Source organism: Bufo gargarizans, chromosome 3, assembly GCF_014858855.1.
Source record: "Bufo gargarizans isolate SCDJY-AF-19 chromosome 3, ASM1485885v1, whole genome shotgun sequence".
In the NCBI taxonomy this organism is placed as follows: Eukaryota; Metazoa; Chordata; class Amphibia; order Anura; family Bufonidae; genus Bufo; species Bufo gargarizans.
In genome coordinates, this window is record NC_058082.1 from 36,247,562 (window position 1) to 36,272,473 (window position 24,912).

A 24,912-nucleotide genomic window follows, 5' to 3' on the forward strand; every position below is an offset into this window, starting at 1 on the left:
CATTTAAGTCATGTAAGCCCATGGTCCTCCCCTGCGATGCCATGGCCGGAGTGAGCTTAACTAAGGCAGTGTTTTAAAAAAATAAAGAAAAAATAAATCAAATAAAAAGAGTAAACAAGAAACTATTTTCCCCTAAAAAAAAATGTATTATAGAGAGAAAACATAAACTATTCAAAATTACCAGTAGTAATGTCACATCCGTAACCACCCGTACTGATCACGTTTTTGATGGCACAAGAACACAATAAAAACTAAGAACAATGCTAGAATTGCAGTTTTTTTTGTTCACTCTACTAAGCATGGAATAAAAGTGATCAAAAAGTCATAAAAAAAGCACTGTTGAAAATAAAATCAATATGTTATGGATCTTTGAATGCGACAACACAAGTTTTTTTAATTTATTTTTTTATAAATGTGTTTTCAATGTGCAACAGAAGTAAACAAAAAAAAAAAACCTATACAGATTTGGTATTGTCGAAACCATATTGAGCTGCAGAACATTTTTCTCATTTATACTGCACAATGAACATCATTTAAGGCAACTTTTTTTTTTTCCCCCGGTATTGAACAGGAGAGCAAACTGCAATTTTCTGTGCGGCATGAGATGCGGAGCAAAACAGATCAGTTTTCTCGGACACAATAGAAAATGGATCCGGCACCCATTGACTTACAATGGTTTTAGTGCCGCCTCCGTCATTGCTGTTTTAAAGATAATACAACCGGATCTGTTCATAACTGATGCAGCCGCTTGTATTATCAGTAACGGAAGCGTTTTTGCTAATCACTGCCAGATCAGGTAAAAACGCATATGTGAAAGTAGCCTCAAACCAAAGACATCGATAGAAATGCTGTTCCTTCTCAAAAAAATAAAAATAACAAAAAAATTATATATACTCAAAATAGTACCATAATTTTTTTTTAAATGGCTCCAAGGCTTAAAGGGGTTGTCACACCACAGACATTGGGGGCATATCGCTAGGATATGCCCCCAATGTCTGATGGGTGCGGGTCCCACCTCTGGGATCCGCAGCCATCTTTTAGAATGGAATTTTCGGCAGTACCATCTATGACAATGAATGGGAAGAGCACAGTGCAAGCGCGGCCTCTGCTCCATTAACTTCTATGGGGCTGGTGGAAATAGCCGAGGAAGCGCTCAGCTATTTTTGTCGCTCCCATGCGCAGTGCGCCCTCCTTCACTTTGCAAGCTCATTTCTAAAGTGGGCCAATGTCTGTGGGGAGACAACCCCTTTAAGGGTTAAGGCAACCATCTGTTGGATAAAGGATCACTAGACATCTATCTGCTCTAACTCTCCATCTCTTAAAGGGGCTTTTCAGGTCCCACAAACTGACCTTAAGTATTCCTACCACGTCTGTAGGATTGGAATATACTTACATTCCAAAGTCGTGTGGATCAGCCTCTTGGGAGCCTGCTCATGTGATCCTCCTCTGAAGATCCTGCTTCTGCCAACGTCATGTCCTTCACCAGGTTTCTGGCCTGGGCTATAGACTAGACATCGCCCCCGCTGTGGATGGGTCATAACTATTCCCCTACCTGGCATATGTGCAGATGAGGTGAATTCAGGAGTTTGAGCATGGGCCAGGGAGAGGACTAGTGGCCCCTGAAAACCCATTTAATGTATTTCCTTACATGTATCTAGTTAGTTACCAAGCAAATTATTTAAAAACAAAATTATCCTCGCTTTCCAAGCGCTACAACTTTATTTTCCCGTTGATGTAGCTGTATGAGGGCTTGTTTTTTGCAGGACATGTTGTAGTTTTTAACGGTTCCATTTCAGGGAGCACCTAACCTACTGATTAACTTTTTTATTAACTCTTTCTGGGCGGGGGTAGAGTTAGGAAAAAAACAGCATTACCCCCACTGAGTTTTTATGTTTTACATTTTGTGACATTCCTTTTTAGGCATAAGCAACATGATCATTTTTTTTTTCCTCTGGGTCAGTACTATTACAGCGATACCAAATGAATTTAGTTTTTAAAAGTTTTACCGGTACTAATTTTGCACAATAAAAACCCTTCTTAAATAAAAAATGTTTCTGCATCACAGCATCCGAAGACCCATAACTTTTTTTTTTTTTTTTTCTTCCAACACAGTTGTGTGAGGAATAGATTTTTGCGGGACAACTTGTAATTTTAACTTGTATCACTTTGGGGTACATAAAACTTTTTTTGATCGCTTTTTATTCTGTTTATTTTGTGGGGAATAAACTATAAACCGCAATTCTGGAAAAAAAAAATTCACTGCGTTTACTCTACAGAATAAATTATATGATAATTGTTTAGTGCGGGTCATGATGGGCGCAGTGATACTAAATATGTGGAGGGGATTTTATTTTTGTAGTTTTTTTTCCATTAAAGGGGTTATCGGGGCATTTACTACTGATGACCTATCCTTTTAAAAATGGTTTAAAAAAAGTAAAATAAAAGTTTTATTAAATAGAAAAATTCCAAGTTACAAAAAATACACCTTTTTCCATTGAAAAAACACTTCTTAAAGAGGTTGTCTGGGCTTTTACTATTGATGGCCTATTTTCAGAATAGGTCATCAATATCGGATCGGCGGGGGATCCAGCACCCGACACGCCTGCCAATCAGCTGTATGAGGAGACGTGTCTTCTCCCGTCTCTCTTCCTGTTCACGACTGCTGTCTATAGCAAAGGCCATAGACGGCAGCAGCGGACAGGAAGAGAGACGGGAGACGGCACTTGCGCACTGCGCTCACCGTCTCCTCATACAGCTGATCGACAGGGGTGCTGGGTGTTGGATCCCCTGCCGATCTGATATTGATGACCTATCATGAGGATAGGTCATCAATAGTAAAATCCTGGACAACCCCTGCAGAGATGACCCACCTGTAAGCGGTGAAGAGCGTTCACACCATCATCCCCGCTGCACAGTGGAGACCAGATCTTCTTCTGTGTCACTTTCTGTATGTTTGATGGGGAAGAGAAAGTCATTTGAAGCAGCAGATTTATTTCTAGGCCATTAATCAGTTCTTAAACTGTTGACAAGTTAATTCCAGATAAAAATCTTGTGGTTGCTTTAAAGGTGTGTGGTATTGCAGTGCTGCCCCGGCCCCCATTGACTCCAATGGAGCCAAGCTGCAATACTATACACAAGCCATGGACAGGAGAGAGACTGGTTTTGGGGGAAAAAAGTGTTTTTCTAATCCTGGACAACCCCTTTAAAGTGGGCACACTGTGAAGACTGATGCAAACTCTTCTGAGACATTTCTTATTGTGTTTTTAATATATTTTTATTTTGATATTTGTTTCCGTTTTGTGGTAAAATGCTGATGTTTTGGGGTTATAGGTTCAATCAGAACATTTAGGTTTTAGAGCATGGTGGCCAAAAGAGTCCTGTGAGGTTGTTCCAAACTCAGGAAGGTCAGACATGGCTCATTATTTAAAAGCAAACAAACCAAAAAAAGAAAACTCAACCTTCTTACTCTGTAAAAATGTGTGGCGAAGAAGTTCTGATTTTGTATCATGAAAATATTCCAATGGTAGTTATGTAGTGAAGAAGGTCACCATGGTTGTGAAGATCCAATGGGGTCACCTTGGTTGGTCCAGTTCCTAGACAATAAAAGAGTTTTCCAGTCTCCTGGTATTGATGATCTATCATCAGGATAGGTCATTAATATCTGATTGATGAGGGTCTGATGTTCGCACCCCCAACAACCAGGTGTTCCCTGCAGCCTCCAGTTCTGGAACTAGCACTGTGAATGGAACAGGAAGCGCAGATCCATTACAAAGTGTAGTAGCTGTGCCGGGTTGGCGAAGCTTAGCTCCCATTAAAGTGTATGGGAACTAAGCTGCAGTAACCTGCTACGACCACTACACTTTGAATGGAGTTGTGCGTCCTGTTCCATTCACAGTGCTAGTTCCAACACCGGAGGCTGCAGGGAACAGCTGGTCATGGGGGTGTGGGATGTCAAACTCTCATCAATAGGATATTAATGACTTATCCTGAGGATGGGTCATCAATATCAGATGCATGGAAAACCCCTTTAAATGGGTCCTCCAGCCTTCTTTTCGTGATGGCCTATTCTCAGGCCTATTTCTATCACTCCTTCATTTCAGTGGAGACTAACTTCAGCTTGCTGGCCCACAGGGGAGGTGGATAGGATAGGAGTGGTGGCGGTGGCAATGAGGATGGCCGTAGTCTTCACAGTTGCTAACCCTGCCTCAGCGCTCTCCCAGTCCAGGTGTGCAGTGCTTCTCGATATGCTATCATTCTTCACCTTGGGGCACACCCTGGATTTTCTGCCTTGTGGTAGTTGGGGTGCCCTTGGTATTAGATGAGAAGCAGGTTGCAAGGCAGGAGAACAGGTGCCCAGATCGGATATGGAGATCATCCATATCCGATCATATAAAAGAAAAATATAGTCTCGCCTTTACTGAGTAGATGATGGGTGGCATAGTGTAACTACAGGTAATAGTTCTTGGGTATAAAACAGGATTTTCCCAAAGGCCGTGTATAGTGGATGGCTACTATGACGGTCCTCTCTGAGTCTCTCTCTAGATAGATACAAGCAATCTTCCAAACTCTATTAATATTTCTCTGTAATGCCCAACTGCGGGGTGCAGTCCTTGAATGATGGCTGGTCCGTCTTAGAAGTGTGACAGGTGCCAGAAGCAATGTAACCCAGTAAAGTCTACAGCTTTTTTTGTTTTTTTTGTCAAATCACTGTCCCTTTTAATTTGTCCTCAACCTTCTGTAAAAAGTCTGTTCTATTCGTTCTATTCTATTGGTTCTTCGCATAGTTTGCTTTTCTGGCAGCTTGAAATCACACAATGATGGTGTTTTCCTGGATAAATTTTGCTTCAGGTACACACTGGCTTCTGTCCTGGCTTACTTGTCAGCAGCAAACACATAACAGGTCCTCTGCCTTGGCCTGCTTACTAAGAACTCTTCAACATGTCTTTACTCCTGGCTTACTACTTGCTAGGAACTCTCTAGCCAAGCGAAAGTGGGGCCAGCCCACCACCTAGCAACTATTACTAAGTACTGCCAGTTAACTATTTCTTTCCCATATACAGCCTTTTGAGATGCTTAGAGCATAGATCTTAGAGCCACTTTAACTGTAACGGATCTCCTAGCACCCCGACCGGGTACCTCCGTTGATAAATGCTCCCAGTGCCTCCCGAGGACTCCAAGCACTCCGCTCTACACCGATACCACCACAGGAACCAGGAACAGCTCTTACAAGAGCTAGAAGTAATAGCCAGGGGAGTATACACGTATAGCAATCCCCACACACATGAGACGAGGCTCTATGTTGAGTGTAAAACAGAAACACTTTATTGGGGGCTACCCGCCCGTATTTATTCAGGTCCCCATCTGGTGGACACTCCCCTAGGGGACCAGATGGAAGACTGTGACACAGGACAGATATGCAGCAATTCAGGACACACAGACACAATACATCCCCACCATGCATCATGGTTTCCTCCTCTCTGCCCTGGAGACATCGAGGAGCAATTCAATTATCTCTCAGGACAAAGGGAAATCGCCAATACACATGTGGAGACAACAGGACAGAAATCGCCATTTAAACATACAATGTCACAACCCTTACAGTAAACACAGACATTTAACATATCCCCAGATAGCTCAAGTCTGAGTGCATATTATTAGGTGAATGGCACTCAGACTACACGAATACAGTAGAATCACTATGGAGCCAAAGTCTTTAATTTCACATAGTCTTTCGTTATCCGAATGGGCTCCATGGCATAGCTATCTGGGGTATCACTGTTCAAATAGGGCAAGTACCAAATGACCCAACTTTCATGTCTTTGCAGGGGAAAATCAAGCGTTTCAACATGGGGCCATAGTCTAAAGGGAGCAGGCGGGCAACCAGGCTTCTCCAATGCAATGTGGCGAGATTGGTCTCGTCACATTAACCATTTGTACTACTGGAAATGCATAGTGTGGTAATGTGTACAGTAACGTGGTGTGTATATCTCACACAGATTCCTCATCTGGGTGAGATAGATGAAATGCAAAAAACTGCACCTGTTTCAGCAGAGATAGTTTACTGGAGCTGTTTTGTTTAGATTTTATGGGCTGGATTTTATTTGGACTGAGAGGTAGGATTGGCATAGGGACCTCCCAATCCACACCCTTCCACTACAGTCATCCCCCCCCCCCCCATTCCTGAAGGATCCCAGGTGTAGGGAGCTGGGATCATTAGTAGGGAATAAAAGAGATCTCAGGCTGTCAGTCTGGGGGGAATGGAGCCTGGAGAGCTGATCTGTGTGGTTAGAGCTTGGAGACTGGCTGACCGTGAGGCTGAGTGAAGCCTGATCTTCCCTGGTGTGAACAGGACTCTATAGGTGAGACCGGAACCTCCTGTGTATTAGATAGAGCCCAGATGGGCAGGTATTTATTTTGGTTTTATGTTATGTTATGCTGGTACTGTAACTTCACCGCACCAAGTGACGCTATAACTTGGATGCTACTCTGTTATGCTGAAGTGACCAAAAAAAGCACAGTTCGGACTTTGAAACCACTGTCTCCATAAAATTCTGTCATTGCCAACCCTATTGTGAGTACAGATACCTACAATAGTTAGCATCACATTTGGCCAACACCCTTAGACAACGTTCCTTGCAGATATTGTAATGTCTTATTGACCCCTTTTAAGGTCGGTGCTGGTTTTCCACCCACGACAAGCTACATTAGAAGAACCGGAAATATAGAGACTCGCACAAACAAGGACTGGGCCATTCAACGTTTCCTGAGTCCGTCTCCAGGATTGCACGGGGTCGTGCTCCAGGCCATGCCACTATTTCCCTCTTCTGCATTGTTTCCATGCTCTTTGGACATAAGTCCAGGATGGCTTTGTTCCACTCTGGCAGTCATCTGAAAACTGTTCATGGCATTATTAAAAGAAAATGTAAAAACTGTGAATCCTTTTCCGTTCAGTGATTCGTGATGGAGAAATTCAGCCTTCTCCAGCATCTGCCTGTCCTTTATGGAAAGGACAACGAGAACACCTGCTCGTGACTGTCGGCCAGACACAGTTATTACTGAAACAAATTACTAGGTGAAGGATACATGACTTTTCCTCAAAGTGAACCATTGCCACCTGATAGTACATCGTAGGTTCTCCTTGATGAACTTGCCTCTACAGAAAATGCCTAATGTACTCAAATTGTTCTCTTCATGATACAAAGATGGAGCAGGGTGGTAGATTGTTAAATATCAGCAGAATACAGGCCTCTGTTTAGGGCAGTCTGTATCCTGCTCATGTTGCAGCAGGTACAGACTGTCATAATACAACCACGGCCTAGAAAGCTTCTTAGGTGGCTTTGCAACTCCTAAAGCATTCTTCCCAACCCCCCCAATACACAAGTACTCAAGGTTTAAGAGCGGACATCAGCTGATTCCTTGAAGACAAGGGATCGGTCATGCTGAAATCCAACATGCCAAACCTTCTTGCCCCAAGAGTTGGTGACCCTCAGGAAGAGTTAGGACACCACCATGCACATTAGATGGTCGGCCATTCCTTCCAAATCAGAAGGACTGACAGACATTCATCTAATGTGTTTGGCCACCATAACTTTGCACATGGTAGTCTTCACTTCATATCATGGAAATAGCATTTATGGATATATTTTACCTTAAAACAAGTGAAAGAGTAAAAAAAAAAGTTAAAAAGGTTTGCCGAGTTATTTTTTTACTGATGACCTATCCTTTGGATAAGTCATCATTATCTGATTGGTGGTGGTTTGACAGCCAGGACCCCCACCGATCAGCTGTTTTGAGAAGGCAGCAGTACTCCTTTAAGTGATGCTGCCTTCTCACAGCTCACCAAGCACAGTGCCGTATAGTGGCTGTGCTTGGTATTGCAGGTCAGTCCCATTCACTTCTATGGGGCTGAGCTGTGCCAAGGCCACATGAATGTGTAGTCACTCAACCTAGGAATAGCGGAGAGAAGGCTGCGGCGATCACAGGAGCACCTTCTAAAACAGCTGATCAGAGGGGTCCTGGGTGTCGGACACCTACCGATCATATATTGATAGTCATCAAAAAAAACTTTGAAAACCCCTTTAATCGATTCCTCTACCTCACGATGTTGCAAAAAGGAAATGACAAACTGTTGCAGCACATTTCTCCCCAACAATGACCCACAACTGGTCAGATGCTGCAGAGACGGTGAACCAGAAGGAGATGTAGTGGGCGGTGAAGTCAGTAACCTGTCACAATTAGCTGATCAGCAATGATAAAAATTAAAATTGTCTCTAGAAATTGTGTATAGCATGATTTCTTGAGTCGTGACTCTTCGGGGCCCCAGCTAAGGCAATGGACATTCTTCAGCAGCACCAGAGATGATCAAGGTGATGGTGTGAAGCTTGAATGGTTTATTGTAGCTTGTTGTGGGGTGGTAATGAACAGAGAGCCGGGCAAAAGGACAGAAGACCGTGTTGTAATGTGGCTAGTAAACTCTTGTACAAATTCCATTCACTCAACACATTCGTCTCCAAGGATAGTCGGCCAATAAGGGAAATTTTGACTTTGCTTTTGACAAGATGTTTATTGTGTGAGGAAAAACCTGAGGGTTCTGGAGCGGAGCCAACCTACTGCCAGAATCAATCCTGACTCCGCTGCTCTCCATCATTTATCAAAACATAAAAACACAAGATGCCGGGGATTTCTCTGACTTCATTACATTTGTATTTAACTCTTACAGCATTGTCAAAAAGGCTCTTAAAGGGGTATTCCACCTTATATACAGAATATGCCATAAATGTCAAACAGGTGGAAGCCCCACCAAGCCTATTGGGAGAATGACCCTCATTCTGAAACCTGCAGTAGAGGCTAAAAGCAATCCGAGGCTTAGAGGGATTGTCCTACCATAAGAACCTATCCCCTATCCACTGCAGAAATATCTGATAAGTTGGGACCCCCACTGATAACAAGAATGAGGTGCTAGAGTCCTCGGCGTGAATGGAAAAGCGGCAACACATGTGCGATTCTCTCAATTTGCTTGGTAATCTGAAAGTTAGAACCTGCTCTGAATTTGTATGTCTATGGGTTGGTTGGGGGAGAGAGCTGTCAGACGACCAATTGTTTATCCGACGGGTACTGAATACGTATGAGCAGCTTAATTCTAATAGTAGGTGCCACTTCTTGGTCTTTGCAAATCACTTTACTGCAGTTATCTGCTTATCACTACAGGTAAAATTAGAATGTCAGATATATAGATAACACAGGGTCCACTATTCACAATACGTGATATCACAGCTTATCTACTCCCTCCTGACCCCTGCACAGGTCACAGAGCATGCCCAGAAAACTCCCCAGTAGAAGTCAGTGGTTCCCTCCTGACTATTGTGTCTATGACCCATATGGATGCCTTAAAGCAGGGATGCCCAACCTGCGGCCGTCCAGCTGTTGCAAAACTACATCTCTCAGCATGCCCAGACAGCCTACAGCTATCAGCCTACAGCAGAGCATAAAGGGAGTTGTAGTTTTACAACAGCTGGAGGGCCGCAGGTTGAGCATCCCTGCCTCAAAGCATCTTTCTAAATGCTGTTAGGAACAGCTCAAGCAAGATAGCCGACCCCATAATCATATTCAGGAAATAGAAAAAAAAAAATCTGCAATCAAAAAAAAAAAAAAAAAAAAAATATTAGGAAAAAAAGGATGTGTGTCGCTGGATCTGGTTTTAACTGTCAGAAAAAAAAATCTCAGTGGCACTTTTCATTTAAAGGGGTTGTCCCACGAAAAATATTTTACAGTTTTCAAACCAGCACCTGGATCTGAATATTTTTGTAATTGCATGAACTGTAATAAAAAACGTACTCAATAAATACATTTTATTGAATTTATCTGTATAGCGCCACCTGCTGTTTGTTTCTTTTCTTATTTCTGCTCACTGAGATGGCCGCACATGCTCAGTTTCGTCTTTCAACTGCTTTCTGAGCTGTGATAAGGAGAGAGCTGCAGCAGAATGAACACACCCCCTGAGCTGTGATAGGGAGAAAGCTGCAGTAGAATGGACACACCCCCTGAGCTGTGATAGGGAGAAAGCTGCAGCAGAATGGACACACCCCCTGAGCTTCAGCAGAAAAGACACTCCCCTTGAGCTGCCAGCTTGATATAAATCTAGCAGAGCAATAAAAGAGATTGCCGTGTACTATATGATGTCTGATTTTTACCTTTTAGATTAGTCATGGGATAACGCCTTTAAGAGATACCTTTTCAAAAGGAAGTTCTCAAGGTGCTTCCACATGGGATGGATTTTCCATCCGGATTTGTGGATGGAAAATCCACAGGGGAATACAGTAGATTTGAACAGATCTCATCCACACACTTTTTTTTTTTTTAACAATTAGTCAGACTTCAAGGGGTTGTCCGGTTTCATGATATTCATGACATTCATGACCTATCCTCAGGATAGGTCATCAGTATAATGAAACTGGACTGCCCCTTGAAGTTTCATGAGCATAGTGCTAATATTTAGCGTCCGATTGGTTGGTATCTTGTTACATCCCGATCAATCCGTACAGAGTGACAACTAGAAACCTTTGTGTATCGAAAACAAAAATCCTGCGCACTGACCTCTGGTGGTCACTAGCGGTATATCCACAGCAGGGCAGTGGTTCCCAGGGTTCAAATTGCTGGCCTAATATTTCCTCAGGAAAACGGCACACTATTATCAGTTAAGGAAATGCGTGATATCCTGTGTTTAGAAGGTGTCGCCGCTGTGTTAGTGTAGAACGAAACACTTTAGATGTGCGGAAGGAGAAATAACCCTGAGCTTTATTGTGTGTTGAGAGCTCGGTGTGAATTAGCAAATCTAGTAATATTTCTTAAATTATTATGAGCCCATTCACACGACCGTATATTTCTGTCCTCATTTGTTCCGCATTGGATGCAGACCCATTTATTTCAATGGGGCCGCAAAACATGCGGACAGTACACCGTGTGCAGTCTGCATCCATATGTCTGTTCCGTGGCCCCACAAAAAAGATAGAGCATGTCCTATTCTTGCCCGTGTTAGCAGACAAGAATTGGCATTTCTAGCATGGAGAAGGACGTCCCGGTCCGCACAATATGGAAGGCACTCGGCTGGTATCTGTTTTTTTTTGCGGATCCGCAATTTGCGGTCTGCAAAAACGGATACGGTCGTGTGAATGAGCCTTAATTCTTATAATTATCTTATTATCTTGTAATTCAAGAGCAACTACAGGTAGCAGTGAAGATGGGGAATGTGAAAATCATAAACGCACCATAATAGCTCTACTCTCGTAAAGCCTGCGAGGATTGTTACAGTTCAGGCTCTGTTCACACTTACAGGGGTTGTCTGGGAATATAGAATGTCTAACAGTTGTCAGTAGGGGTGAAACAATTACTCGATGGAATCGAGTAATTCGACACTGAAAAATCCTCGATACAAATATTTTGCATCGAGGATTCATTTGTGTCATGTGACCACGGAGTGGGAGTGAAGCGCTTGTCGCCGGTCACCTGCCGGCCTGCGCCGCGCTGAACTTTCAGACCTGACACATCGTCAGGACATGGTGCACAGGCCCGTCGCTACCCAACAGGCAAAACAAGCAATTGCTTGGGGCCCCGAGCTGGTTGGGGCCCCGAGCTGGCCCGGGGCCAAGCAGAGCTGAGTAACTCAGAAGATCCGATGGTATAGTCTAACCCCCAGGCGTTCCCATGGTGACGGGGACGCTTGCCTGCGGGTTAGAATATACCATCGGATCTGAGTTTTACGAGCTCAGTGAGATCGTAAAAACTCAAATCCGATGGTATATTCTAACCCCCAGGCGTTCCCATGGTGACGGGGACGCTTGCCTGGGGGTTAGAATATACAGGGCCACGCCGCTCACAGCAGTATATTTATAAACTAATCAGTAACTACTTTAACTTTAATCATTGCTCATTGCTGAGCTCTTTACTTGGATTATTTGGATATCTTACTTTGTCTTAGCTCCGGTAATAGCAGGCAGTGCAGGGGGCGGCGCTCACTCACTGACCGACGTCACGCGCCTGCTCCTCCCACTAGGCGGCGCAGGCGCGTGACGTCAGTGAGTGAGCGCCGCCCCCCGCACTGCCTGCTGTTACCGGAGCAATGAGCTCAGCAATGAGCAATGATTAAAGTTAAAGTAGTTACTGATTAGTTTATAAATATACTGCTGTGAGCGTCGGGGAGAGGGATCTGTGGATGGCACTGTAGGGGGATCTGTGGATGGCAGTGCCATCCACAGATCCCCCCTCCCCTAAACAGTGCCATCCACAGATCCCCCCACAGTGCCATCCACAGATCCCCCCTCCCCTAAACAGTGCCATCCACAGATCCCCCCTCCCCTAAACAGTGCCATCCACAGATCTCCCCCCCTAAACAGTGCCATCCACAGATCCCCCCTCCCCTAAACAGTGCCATCCACAGATCCCCCTCCCCTAAACAGTGCCATCCACAGATCCCCCCTAAACAGTGCCATCCACAGATCCCCCCTAAACAGTGCCATCCACAGATTCCCCCCCCCCCCCTCCCCTAAACAGTGCCATCATGGCACTGTTTAGAGGAGGGGGATCTGTGGAAGGCACTGTTTACGGGGGATCTGTGAATGGCATTGTTTAGGGGGGGATCTGTGGATGGCACTGTTTAGGGGGGAGATCTGTGGATGGCACTGATTAGGGGAGGGGGGATCTGTGGATGGCACTGTTTAGGGGAGGAGGGATCTGTGGATGGCACTGTTCAAATTTCAAATCCCCCCTAAACAGTGCCATCCACAGATTTCCCCCCCCCCCCCTAAACAGTGCCATCATGGCACTGTTTAGAGGAGGGGGATCTGTGGAAGGCACTGTTTACGGGGGATCTGTGGATGGCATTGTTTAGGGGGGGATCTGTGGATGGCACTGTTTAGGGGGGAGTCTGTGGATGGCACTGATTAGGGGAGGGGGGATCTGTGGATGGCACTGTTTAGGGGAGGAGGGATCTGTGGATGGCACTGTTTAGGGGGGAGATCTGTGGATGGCACTGTTTAGGGGAGGGGGGATCTGTGGAAGGCACTGTTTAGGGGGGATCTGTGGATGGCATTGTTTAGGGGGGGATCTGTGGATGGCACTGTTTAGGGGGGAGATCTGTGGATGGCACTGTTTAGGGGAGGGGGGATCTGTGGATTGCACTGTTTAGGGGAGGAGGGATCTGTGGATGGCACTGTTTATGGGGGAGATCTGTGGATGGCACTGTTTAGGGGAGGGGGGATCTGTGGATGGCACTGTTTAGGGGAGGGGGGATCTGTGGATGGCACTGTTTAGGGGAGGAGGGATCTGTGGATGGCACTGTTTAGGGGAGGAGGGATCTGTGGATGGCACTGTTTAGGGGAGGAGGGATCTGTGGATGGCACTGTTTAGGGGGGAGATCTGTGGATGGCACTGTTTAGGGGAGGGGGGATCTGTGGATGGAACTGTTTAGCGGAGGGGGGGATCTGTGGATGGCACTGTTTAGGGGAGGGGGGATCTGTGGATGGCACTGTTTAGGGGGGATCTGTGGATGGCACTGTTTAGGGGGGATCTGTGGATAGTGTTTAGGGGGGAGATCTGTGGATGGCACTGTTTAGAGGGGATCTGTGGATGGCACTGTTTAGGGGAGGGGGATCTGTGGATGGCACTGTTCAAATTTCATGCACATTAAATGCAACAGCAGTATTTGCACTGTAAACCTCCTTTTTTATTTATATAAAGTGTGGGTGAACTTAAACTGTATGGCTATACTGTGGTTCCTGTAGGCTTTGTGTGCGTAAGGTGTGGAGGGGGCCTCCATGTCTATTTTGCTTGGGGCCCCCAAATTCCTTCAAACGGCCCTGATGGTGCACATAGGAGTGCACCATGACCTGACGCTGTGAGATGTCAGGATGATAGTGCAGCTCGCGGAGAAGATAGAGCTGTGGAGCGGCACCCCTTACAGGAGCGGTAAGTATTTTGTTTTACTGCCGCTGGGAACATGGCTAGGAGGGGGAGCTGGTGGGCAAGCTGGTGGCACTGGGGGGCAAGCTGGTGGCACTGGGGGACATGCTGATGGCATGGGCGGGGCTGATGAGTTTTTATAAAGAAAAACGTTCTTTTAATTAGTTTTTTGTTATTAGAGTACTCTATTAATCGTTGGATTAATCGATAGAATACTCGATTACAAAAATAGTCGATAGCTGCAGCCCTAGTTGTCAGTGGCCTTCCTCCCTTACTTACCTGCTCCCCGCTGCTCTGGTCCCACACCTCCATTCTGATCGGGGTTTTGTTTTCTTCCTCCCAGCATGGAAATAGTCACCTGATCCTCTTTAGCTTCTTTCTTGTGGACACATCACCTCCTGAAGCGAGCAGTTGGCTGAAGAGGATCAGGAGACCATGTCCATGCTGGGGGAGGAAGAAAACAAGCCCCGGACTGGAAGATGGAGATGCTAGAGACCGGAGTGGTGAGGGGTAAGTATGATCCTTTCAGCACGGGAGGCAGGCTGCCGCCACCTGTTAGAGATTATACATTCCTGGACAACCCCTTTAAGTTCCTGTTTATAATAGAAACCACATGACATTGCCACATTTTGGATTCCACTGGCGGCTGGCGATCAACAGACCCCATTGGCTTACTTTGGGGCTCATCTGTGTCAGGCTTTAGATTCATCATTTTGACAGTTTTATAGCGCCACCTGCAGGAATTTTTTTCCTATAAAATCTGCCAGGTCTTAAGTCACCGGCCAAATGGTAGCGGAATGCAGTGTGAACAAAGCCTTACATACAGAGATAATCCATGATAATAAGTTGCATAACTACTTACACTCATTACATTACTTACCTTGTACTGATCCTGAGTTACATCCTGTATTATACTCCAGAGCTGCACTCACTATTCTGCTGGTGCAGTCACTGTGTACATACATTACATTACTTATCCTGTACTGATCCTGAGTTACATATAAGGGTCCATTCACATGTCCGTGGCGTAATACACCCGGCCGGCACCCCCCCCCCCCCCCCCCCCATAGAACTGCCTATTCTTGTCCGCGATTGCGGACAAGAATAGAACATGTTCTATTTTTTTTAGGACATGTGCTATTTTTTGTTCTCTGCATCCAGTTCTACCCCATTGTGAATGAGGTCCTCACCCGTTCCCAATATTGCGGAACTGATGTGGACCTGTTTGCGGACGTGTGAATGGACCCTAACATGTATCTAATGTGTATGAGTTGCTTTACACATAACTGCAGGATCCGACTACATGTGGTTTGTTTGTAGTCTGTAACTATAGTTACAGCGGTATTCCAGACAATAAGTGTTACTCTTTGCATAATGTAATGTTATACCGTTTTCCAGTATATTTTATATACATAATCCAGTGAGACATAATCTTACTTGATCCTACTTTCTGCATCAATTCCTCAGTTTTTTAAGATCTCTGCTTGCAGTCATTCAGTAGGAACCTTTGCTATTTACTTTCACGGGATACAAATCTGTCCTGGTCGTTTGATGAACCAGCTTGAATATGTTCAGACTATAGCTTACTAAGTGTGGATGTTTCCAGCGGGTGACACCAACCAATCTCTGTTCTCTTATGGGGATGCAGTGGTGTCACCCATCATACAATAGAAGGGCGCGTTCCGGACGATGGGGGGCAGCATTTGGAGTGGATGGGGGAGGAGCAAAACGTTTTCTTTTTAAAGGATATGTTAGTAGGACTAGGTATAGTTAATGGTACCATTCCTAGAGCGGGTTATTACATAATGTGACACGTGGATATGCTACGCCTTTCGGCGTTTTTTCTTGTACCTCCGCCTGTGCTGTTAAGTGCATTGAGCATTTACACCTAATGTATGTTGCATTATAAGCTGCGCAATGCACAAGGTGTTATCAGAAGAGGCCGTAAAACCTAAAGAGCCCCATATAAAACGGTAAGAAACGAGTCTTCGGTTTTCACGTGGGTTAATTTGCTGCTTGGCCTCATTATACCACTTCCAGCGTACACTCTGCTAGACCAGAGTGCTGGGTAATTAACTTATACAAGTCCTTCATCAAAGGCAGCCATTGCTTAAAGGTGAGTGACATGATTTTTTACCATTTTTTCTTTTCCAAAAACAGCACCACTATGGTCGTAGGCTGTATCTCGTATAGCAAGTCATCCCCCTATGAAAACCGCTAATCATTGTATGAAATAACAAAAGGAGCAATGTTCACCTTCATAATCCCCTGCTGCTTCCAAGCCTCCTGTCTGTCTCCTTTCTCCCAGCTTCAGTGATCATGGTTGATGCTACATGCGACTGCAGCAGCCAAACCACAGCAGTGACCTCAGTGGAATATGATGTACATTTTGGGTAGCGATGGGCCCTACGGGAGCCTTGGGCAGCACACAAACCAACCATATTATAATCTGCCTCTGGTAATGACTACCAAGCATGGGCAGGATCGGGTTCCAATCCCATCCAGGTTCTTGACATTAGCTAGCCCCCCACTACAACATGCGGAACTAACCCTCGTTCATCCTTGCCCTTCTGCTCTGGAAAAATGGATCTATACTGCCCATAGGCTCCAAATTGAAGACATCAGAACTCCCCTCTATAATGTGTCTTCCAGCAGTTTCAGCCAGAGTACCATCCCACCCAACATGATACAGGCTTTTATCTTTATCCTGCAGAGAGACCCAGACCCGACAAGAAGCATGTTTTCAAACCCAAGACCAGACAAGAGCCACGTTTTCAGACCCTAGACTAGGCGAGAGCCACGTTTTCAGACCCTAGACTAGACGAGAGCCACGTTTTCAGACCCTAGACTAGACGAGAGCCACGTTTTCAGACCCTAGACCAGACGAGAAACACGTTTTCAGACCCTAGACCAGACGAGAAACACGTTTTCAGACCCTAGACCAGACGAGAAACACGTTTTCAGACCCTAGACCAGGCGAGAGCCACGTTTTCAGACCCTAGACCAGGCGAGAGCCACGTTTTCAGACCCTAGACCAGGCGAGAGCCACGTTTTCAGACCCTAGACCAGGCGAGAGCCACGTTTTCAGACCCTAGACCAGGCGAGAGCCACGTTTTCAGACCCTAGACCAGGCGAGAGCCACGTTTTCAGACCCTAGACCAGGCGAGAGCCACGTTTTCAGACCCTAGACCAGGCGAGAGCCACGTTTTCAGACCTCAGACCAGACTTTTGCTTATACCAGCAGTCTCGGGACCTTGTGCATGCCTATGCCTACTATGTCTTGGTGCTGCTTTGTATCAGTACTCATATGTATGTATGGCGGCACCTTACCTTTAAAAGGAGCCCAGGATTAAGGGGAGTAAGAGTTGTCAGCCATTATCTATTGGATTAATCCAAAAATGTGCAGTGGCAGATCACAGCTACCTTTAGTAGCCATAAGTCCCTGAGGTCCTAGATGGATGCCATATACTCTCATATGGTAATCTGCCACTGCTCAGTGGTGTCTTCACGTCATCAGGACCAGGGAAGCATCAAGTATGGTAGAGGCAGCAGGTTGGTGAGGTGAATATCATTATATATGAATATCGACTGTTTGTTGATATTGGTTAGAGAACCCCTTTAAGTGATTGGGATAAATGATAAAAGTAAGAGAAGATGACACTTCTCACAGTGTTTGTCAATTTGTGTGATTTTCTCCATGTTTCTGACAGAAACATCATACAGAATAACTTCCTGCTGATCTGTTCCATTGTTTTTGCAAGAGAGCTGCTGAGTGGGTGGGGCTTATTAAAGGGGAAGGACTTAATTGTCTTTGTGTCCTTTTGCAAACAGGGTAGAGGCTCCTTATGCAGCCAGCTGCCTTACAACCAGACGCAGAACAGTGGGGAGGAGGAAGGGGGACATGGCTGATCTTCTAGGGCACACACAAGTTTTATATATATATTTCTCATGAGGAATTGCTGGGATATCGGACATTAGCTCTGCAGTAAAGTGCATCATGTGACCCCTCGGCTCAGTGGCTGAGAGGTTTTAGAGAGGATAAGGACTTTTGTGGCCAGCTGTTTAACTTTACCAGGTGCACCTACATGATACCTCACAAGAGAAAACTTGGACAGTTCACTGGTGGTCATGCAATTGAAAATATACATACAATAATTTTGCCATCACAAGCCCCATAAGATGTCTTGGATTAACCATTAACACTTATTATTTTTTCTCTACCGTTTCAGGGCATGGCTTTTAGTCTTGAAGAAAGGCTGCAGCTCGGTATTCATGGCCTTCTACCTCCATGTTTCCTAAGTCAAGACGTACAAGTGCTCAGAGTCTTGAAAAGTTACGAAACCAAGTCCAGCGATCTAGACAAGTACGTTACGAGTTTCCTTTCTGTATCTACCATTTGTTATATGGTTAGCATTGTCTTTCTGGACTGAGCTGTTCATATCAGGTCTGGGGTGATCACCATGTCTTTCTTGCATCATCATGACACCAGTAAGTATATCTGTGTCCTGATGGCTGAAGGTCATAGATAATGATTATGTGGGCTGTTTTTTGTGCAGTCCTAGTCTACACCAATATTCTGCATCCTGTGGCTCTCCAACTGGTAGTTGTCGTTTCACCACAGGTTGCAGACCACTGGTCTCGATAAAAGCCAAAATTGGTAGCTGCCACCATTTTGTCCCACAAGTGAGATCAGATACCTTTTCTGGACTCCTATATCGGTAGTCACAAGGGTAACTGACCCCACAAGGCAAGTCAGATGATTTGGATGGACCCAAGAAGGGTAACTGACCCCACAAGGGAAGTCATATGCCTTCTCTGGACCCAAGAATGGCAACTGAGCCCACAAGGCATGTCGGATGCCTTCTCTGGACCCCAAAAGGGTAGTCACAAGGGCAATTGACTCTACAAGGCAAATCAGATGGATCCAAGAAGGGTAACTCACCCCATAAGGGTAGTCACAAGGGCAACTGACTCTACAAGGCAAGTCAGATGGATCCAAGAAGGGTAACTCACCCCATAAGGGTAGTCAGATATTTCCTCTGAATATGTTGTTCCATATAATTATTCTCCTTTCTTTTATCCTTCAGATATATCATCCTTATGACCTTACAAGACAGGAATGAGAAGCTGTTCTATCGCGTGCTGACTTCAGATATTGAGCGCTTCATGCCCATAGTATACACCCCCACTGTGGGTCTGGCATGTCAGCAGTACGGCTTGGCTTTCCGGAGACCACGGTGAGTCATGATTTATTGATTCCTATCCAACACATACATCCAGTACAGACAGTACCCCCACTGTTCCAGCAGTCAGCGGCTGCGGACACCTGCACAAGTATGCAGGTGAGAGAATATTTAACCGGCATAGTTTACATTCCATGCAGGAGAATAAATGTCCATTATTGTCCTGACAGCGTAGACAGGCACAAGGCAGAGATGTACTTACAGGGAAAACATCTATATATGTCATAAAACGTATTTATATTCATCTGTTAAAAACTATGATGGTGGTTCAAATCATATATACATGGATGTTTGAGCTTGTGCTTACCCACGTATGTTAGCAATAATCAACCTGTTTACAAGTGGCGCCGATTACCTGATGAACAAGCATTTAGAACATCTAAATCATCATTTGTAGGCAGCAGATCGTGTTGTCTAAACAGCCCTCTGCTGCCGGCAAACAGTGATTCTGTATGAGGACGAGCAATGGCATTTGTGATCGCTCCTCCCCATACTGTGGAGGAGATCACTGCATGTAACTGTGGCGGTCTCCTTCACTAAAGAACAATTGTCAGGGGAAGGAAGGCTTCCTTCTGGACAATCCTCTACTCCATCGAGCAGAGTAAAGTGGCCTTTACTGCCTGGTATGGTTGATCTTGCCGGTTAAAATGATACCTCTCTTGTGAAATGTACAATAAGCCTTCGTTTGTGAACAGGGACGGACTGGAAACTTAAAGTGGCCCTGGGTCCAAAAACTAAAAGTGGACCCATGTTGTAGGTGGGGCAACTAAAGTAGGCAGGGTGAACAGAAGTAAGCCAACACTGTTGTGCAGAACAAAATACCGCCCCTACTAAAACAAATACTACAGTGCAGCACAAAATATTGCCGCCCGTGCCACAGTATAAAACTGTATTATCGTCCTGAGGATGGCAATACAGTAGAATTCAGAAGGTCACCTGCGATCATTGGCCAGGTGTTCCTGCATTAATTAACACTGACAGCATCATGTCTTTATGTACCTGGTTGGCGGCCATGAGGAGCCTTGGGTGTCACTCTTGGCATCGGCCCACAGGGAAATTTCCCTGTAGGGTCTATGGCCAGTTCACCCGTGCTTATGAACAACACATATCAAGACAATATATGCCTGAGATTGACTATACGATAAAGAGTTTTTGATCAGTAAATGGAAAATTCCACAAAAACATTCTACAGATGTTTCTGAACAAATCACAGAAGAATTTGCTTTTGAGGAAATGCCCTGGTGGGATTTTGATTTGTATAATTCTTTATGGTGTTAAGAGGTGAAGTCAAGTCTTGTGTCTTTATGGTCTCCACGGAGACCTGGAGTCCCACCCAAGATCATTTCCTTCTCCTTATTACCCTCTTCACCCTGGACTTCCACGTTACAAAGAGGCTTTGTAATTATTTAGGTTGAACTGGATGAAGAGGTTCAGGTGAAGTCGACAACATCTTCTCTAAAGCCTCACTTATCTGTATTCGATCACCGGGGTCCGTGCCAAGTCATAAATGTAAAGGCGTGATGTGTTATGTCCTCGTAGGAAGGAAAGGAAATGGCAAGGGGCCTGAACTTCCTCAGGAGTTCTTGATCTTGTGTTTGGCTCAGAGTTCTGATGAGCTTCCACGATCTTCACCACTTATTGTATCCCATTTTGCTGAATAGGACCCGCGGATCCTAACAGCTTCTGGTCTTTTTGTGGATTTTGCCCATATTAGGGCATTTAAAAGAACCTCCAGTCAAATATGAAAAAACAGCCGACACATAGTATATCATATAATTTGCCATTACTGGCTGTTGCCTGGGGTGAGGACTTTCATAACCCCCCAAAAGGAGGACACCATACCTGGGACAGTGGGTGATGATAAAACACACAGAGTGCAAACTGTAATCTATATAGCAGCGTCAGAGGGCATTACAGGAGGAGGTATAAGAGGAGAAGACTACAATTCCCAGCATGTCCAGGCTGTTATGGAATATCAGAGAGGGAATATAAGAGGAAAGAAGACTACAATTCCCAGTATGTCTAGTTTGGTCTTATGGGATATAAGAGGACAATTCGGAGAGGGAGCATAAGAGGAGAGGACTACAAGTTTCGGGTTTCCCAAGCTTACCATTTCTCTACTGTTGCACTCCGCCCTGCTTGCACTGATTACATGACGTTGACATCATCTCAGTTCCTTACCACTTCTCCTCTCCACTGCTGAGCTCCACCCCCTCCTGCGCAGATCACATGAGGATGACATCATCACAGGTCCTTCTCTCCTTGCCAAGCTCCGACCCCTCCTACTGCTCATATGATGGTGACGTCATCACAGGTTCTTCACCCTACTGTTGCCTCCATTGGTTACAGTTTTCTAGGCCAGTAAATGTGTCAGCCATATGCTAATTACTTATTCCCAACTAGATATCAGTGGGCAGGTGAATCCAGAAAAGCTCCTCCCACTGTGGTAGACAACCCACTCCAAATAGTCTAGTAATGGACCGCAGGGATCAATGGTACTATTACTTCAACATCAGTCTAGTTCTCATTGGTGTGAGATGCGCCTCTAAATTTGGGAGGCCACGCCCACTGCTGCTAAGCCATGCCATGCCCACTTTTTTTTAGTTTTTTTTTAAAAGTGGCAAGTGTGAGTAAAACCCCAAATTATTACTTTTTTCCCTTGACACCTATTTATTGGCACATAGGGGATAATAAATTGTCTTGTTTTTTTAGTGTTTTTATCTGGAGTGAAACTTTAGTACCATAAAGGCAACATATTGCAGTAGGTTCCGATTCCTGACACACCCAGCAAACAACTTACTTTTCCGCAGTAAGCCATGGCCAACCAGACATAGTCCCTGCAGCGGTCACTGCAGGAGAATTGTAGTACTACATGATCTATGGCAATCAAAATAATACCTGGACAGTTCAAGTCCACCAGAGCGAGATCCTAAGTGGAGGTGCCATAATAGGAGATATGGATTGGGGGAAAGGGGGTTGTCTTCATGAGTCACTATTAGATGTGAACCTAAATTGTGCACCGAATATGCTAAATGATATTAACATTTTCTTTTTGATTGCCATATATTGTCTTACTCTAAAACTCCCTTCCTATCATCCCTTAGGAGGCAGTACAGACTTCCTGTTGCCTATACCATGGGAAGAACTTTCTCCTCTGCCCATTGTTGCCCCCTGCTGAGCAAGGGTCTACAACAAAATATCTACCGTAAAATATAAGCCTTGTCGTGTGTTTAGGTGGCATCTACTCAAAATGCAGCCCTGTGTGCAGTCATTAGACAGAGCAGAGGCTGATTTTTCCTATTGTCTCACCGATGGTCTTCATACTGTTGGTGACTAATGAGGTCCTGGCTGCTCCTGCTCTACTTGGCACAGAATTTTTCTCCCTAACACACATGTATTTCCTCAACAAATTAATCTTTGTGCGTTGTGAAAGACTCAAACCCCTGCTTGAAGTCTGATGACCTTCCATGCAGCCTCCGTCCAGCACACTTCTCGGGTTATGAACACCTCATTTGTCTTGACAGAAGATCTGCCACCAGTGATTACTCAGTTTCAGTGTCCCTAGGCACAACAGACTCCATCGGGACCATAATCCCTGTCATTTTTCCCAATGTTATTTTCATTATTTGCCAATTAAAGGGGTTTCTCTAGGAATTAAAAAAAATGAAAATACTTAAATATTTTATAATGAATATATTCACAAATACCTTTTATTAGTTATAATGGCTTGTTTTGTCTAGGGAGCAATCATTAGGAGAAATAAAATGGCCGCCGTCCTATCAGTACACACAAAACCTGTCCTAATCACACAGCAGGACAAGTTCCTTCACCACAATGAGCCATAGTGCTGCCTCATCCTCCTCTGTGCTCTGCTTGTCAGGAATCATGATCCTGAATACAGGTGAATCTCTGTGGGAATGGAGATGATGAGGAGACACGAGAGGAGGGCGAGGTGTGGCTAATGAGCAGCAGCACTTGTTTACAGTCTCCATTACCACAGCAACACATTACCACAGTCTGTCCTGTCCGTCCGCTCTGTACTTCATGTCTCCTCATGAACTAAATTCCCCAGAGATTCCGCTAAAGTTCTTATCACCTGTATTCAGGATCATAATTCCTGACAAGTAGAGAGGAGGAGGAGGAGGAAGATGAGGCAGCTCTTTACCTCAGTGTTGTAAAGTAATTTATCTTCATGTGTGATCAGGACAGGTTTTGTGTGAACTAATAGGACAGTGGCCATTTTTTTCCCCTGATGATTGCTACCCAGACAAAACGAGCCATTATAAATGAAAGGTATTTGAGAATATATTTATTATAAAGTAACATTTAAGTATTTTCATTTTCTTTAATTCCTGGAGAATCCCTTTAAGGAACATACACAGTATTTATTGATTGAGAAGCCCTGTGTCTGGTCCATAAGAGGTCACAGTACTGAACAACTCAACCTCCTTGTCTCACTTTCCATGTTGTATTAGTGATTCTTGTACTGGCTTTACAGGCTGCCAACTGGCATTGGCAAATGTAAATCCACAGAAAAGGTGATTGGATGTTCTCTTGCATTGGTGGTTGCTTGGCTTCTGCAGAGGTCTGGGCATCATCCATCTTGTCTTATGTTATAGCTAGTGGCTAAACCAGTGTTCTCTTTTGTGGATATCCTGATTTTTGACTCTGTCGGCCTTAAAGGTGTTTTCCAGAATTACTGTGCTTTTTAGCAGATACACTTGTGTAGTTACCTCGTACATCTTCCATGCTTTTTCTTTTTTTCATGCTTTTAGATTCTCCTGAACCGTTGTTTCTGTCCTGTATGTAGCACTTCCTGTTGCTGAATCCAACCAAACCCATGATGACTTCTCCTTTCTCTGCCACACCTCCAGCACTGCCCCTAACAATGCCCATCTGGATTGTAGCTCCTCCTACCCAGCTAGCTATATAGACACTCCTAGTGGCGTCGCTAGAGGGGGGCGAGGGGGGGCAATTGCCCCCCCTATGTTGTTCCTTGCCCCCCCAGGTGCCCCCCCGCTGATTCCCCCGAGTGAATACTAATGAGCGCTTCCATTAAGGAAGCGCTCATTAGTACAGAAGGACCAGGAAGTGGTGAACGCTCTGTACTCACCACTTCCTGGTCCTCGGCTGTCGGCTGTGCAGGGCTGCGCACAGCGTGAGGTCGCTCTGTGACCTCACGCTGTGCGCGCCAGTTTAGAGCACGCACAGTCGACTGAGGAGGGAGAAAATGGCAGGCGGCGTCCGTCCAGGAGCAGGAGAGGTAAGTGTTTTTTTTTTTAATTTTATAAAAAATGTGGCTGCTGGGGGCATTATGGGGGCTAATAGGAGGCATATGCGGCTAATAGGAGGCATATGGGGCTAATTGGAAGCATATTTGGGGGCTAATTGGAGATGTATGGGGGCATTTGGAGGCATATTTGGGGGCTAATTGGAGGCATATTTGGGGGCTAATAGGAGGCATATGGGGCTAATAGGAGGCATATGGGGCTAATAGGAGGCATATGGGGCTAATAGGAGGCATATGGGGCTAATAGGAGGCATATGGGGCTAATTGGAGGCATATGGGGGCTAATAGGCATATGGGGCTAATAGGCATATGGGGCTAATAGGAGGCATATGGGGGCTAATTGGAGGCATATGGGGTCTATGGGGCTAATTGGAGGCATATGGGGCTAATTGGAGGCATATGGGGGCTAATTGGAGGCATATGGGG

General features: G+C 45.1%; 1 protein-coding gene across 2 annotated transcripts in view; it reads left to right on the top strand.

Moving 5' to 3' along the window:
- The window catches only part of ME3 (malic enzyme 3), a 140,202-nt gene that overhangs the window by 43,320 nt on the left and 71,970 nt on the right, over positions 1 to 24,912 (top strand). For both annotated transcript variants that reach the window (XM_044284932.1, XM_044284931.1), the window contains exons 3-4: positions 18,183 to 18,316; positions 19,041 to 19,190. In XM_044284932.1, coding sequence (XP_044140867.1) covers positions 18,183 to 18,316; positions 19,041 to 19,190 — 284 coding nt within the window. The remainder of the gene's footprint in view (positions 1 to 18,182; positions 18,317 to 19,040; positions 19,191 to 24,912) is intronic.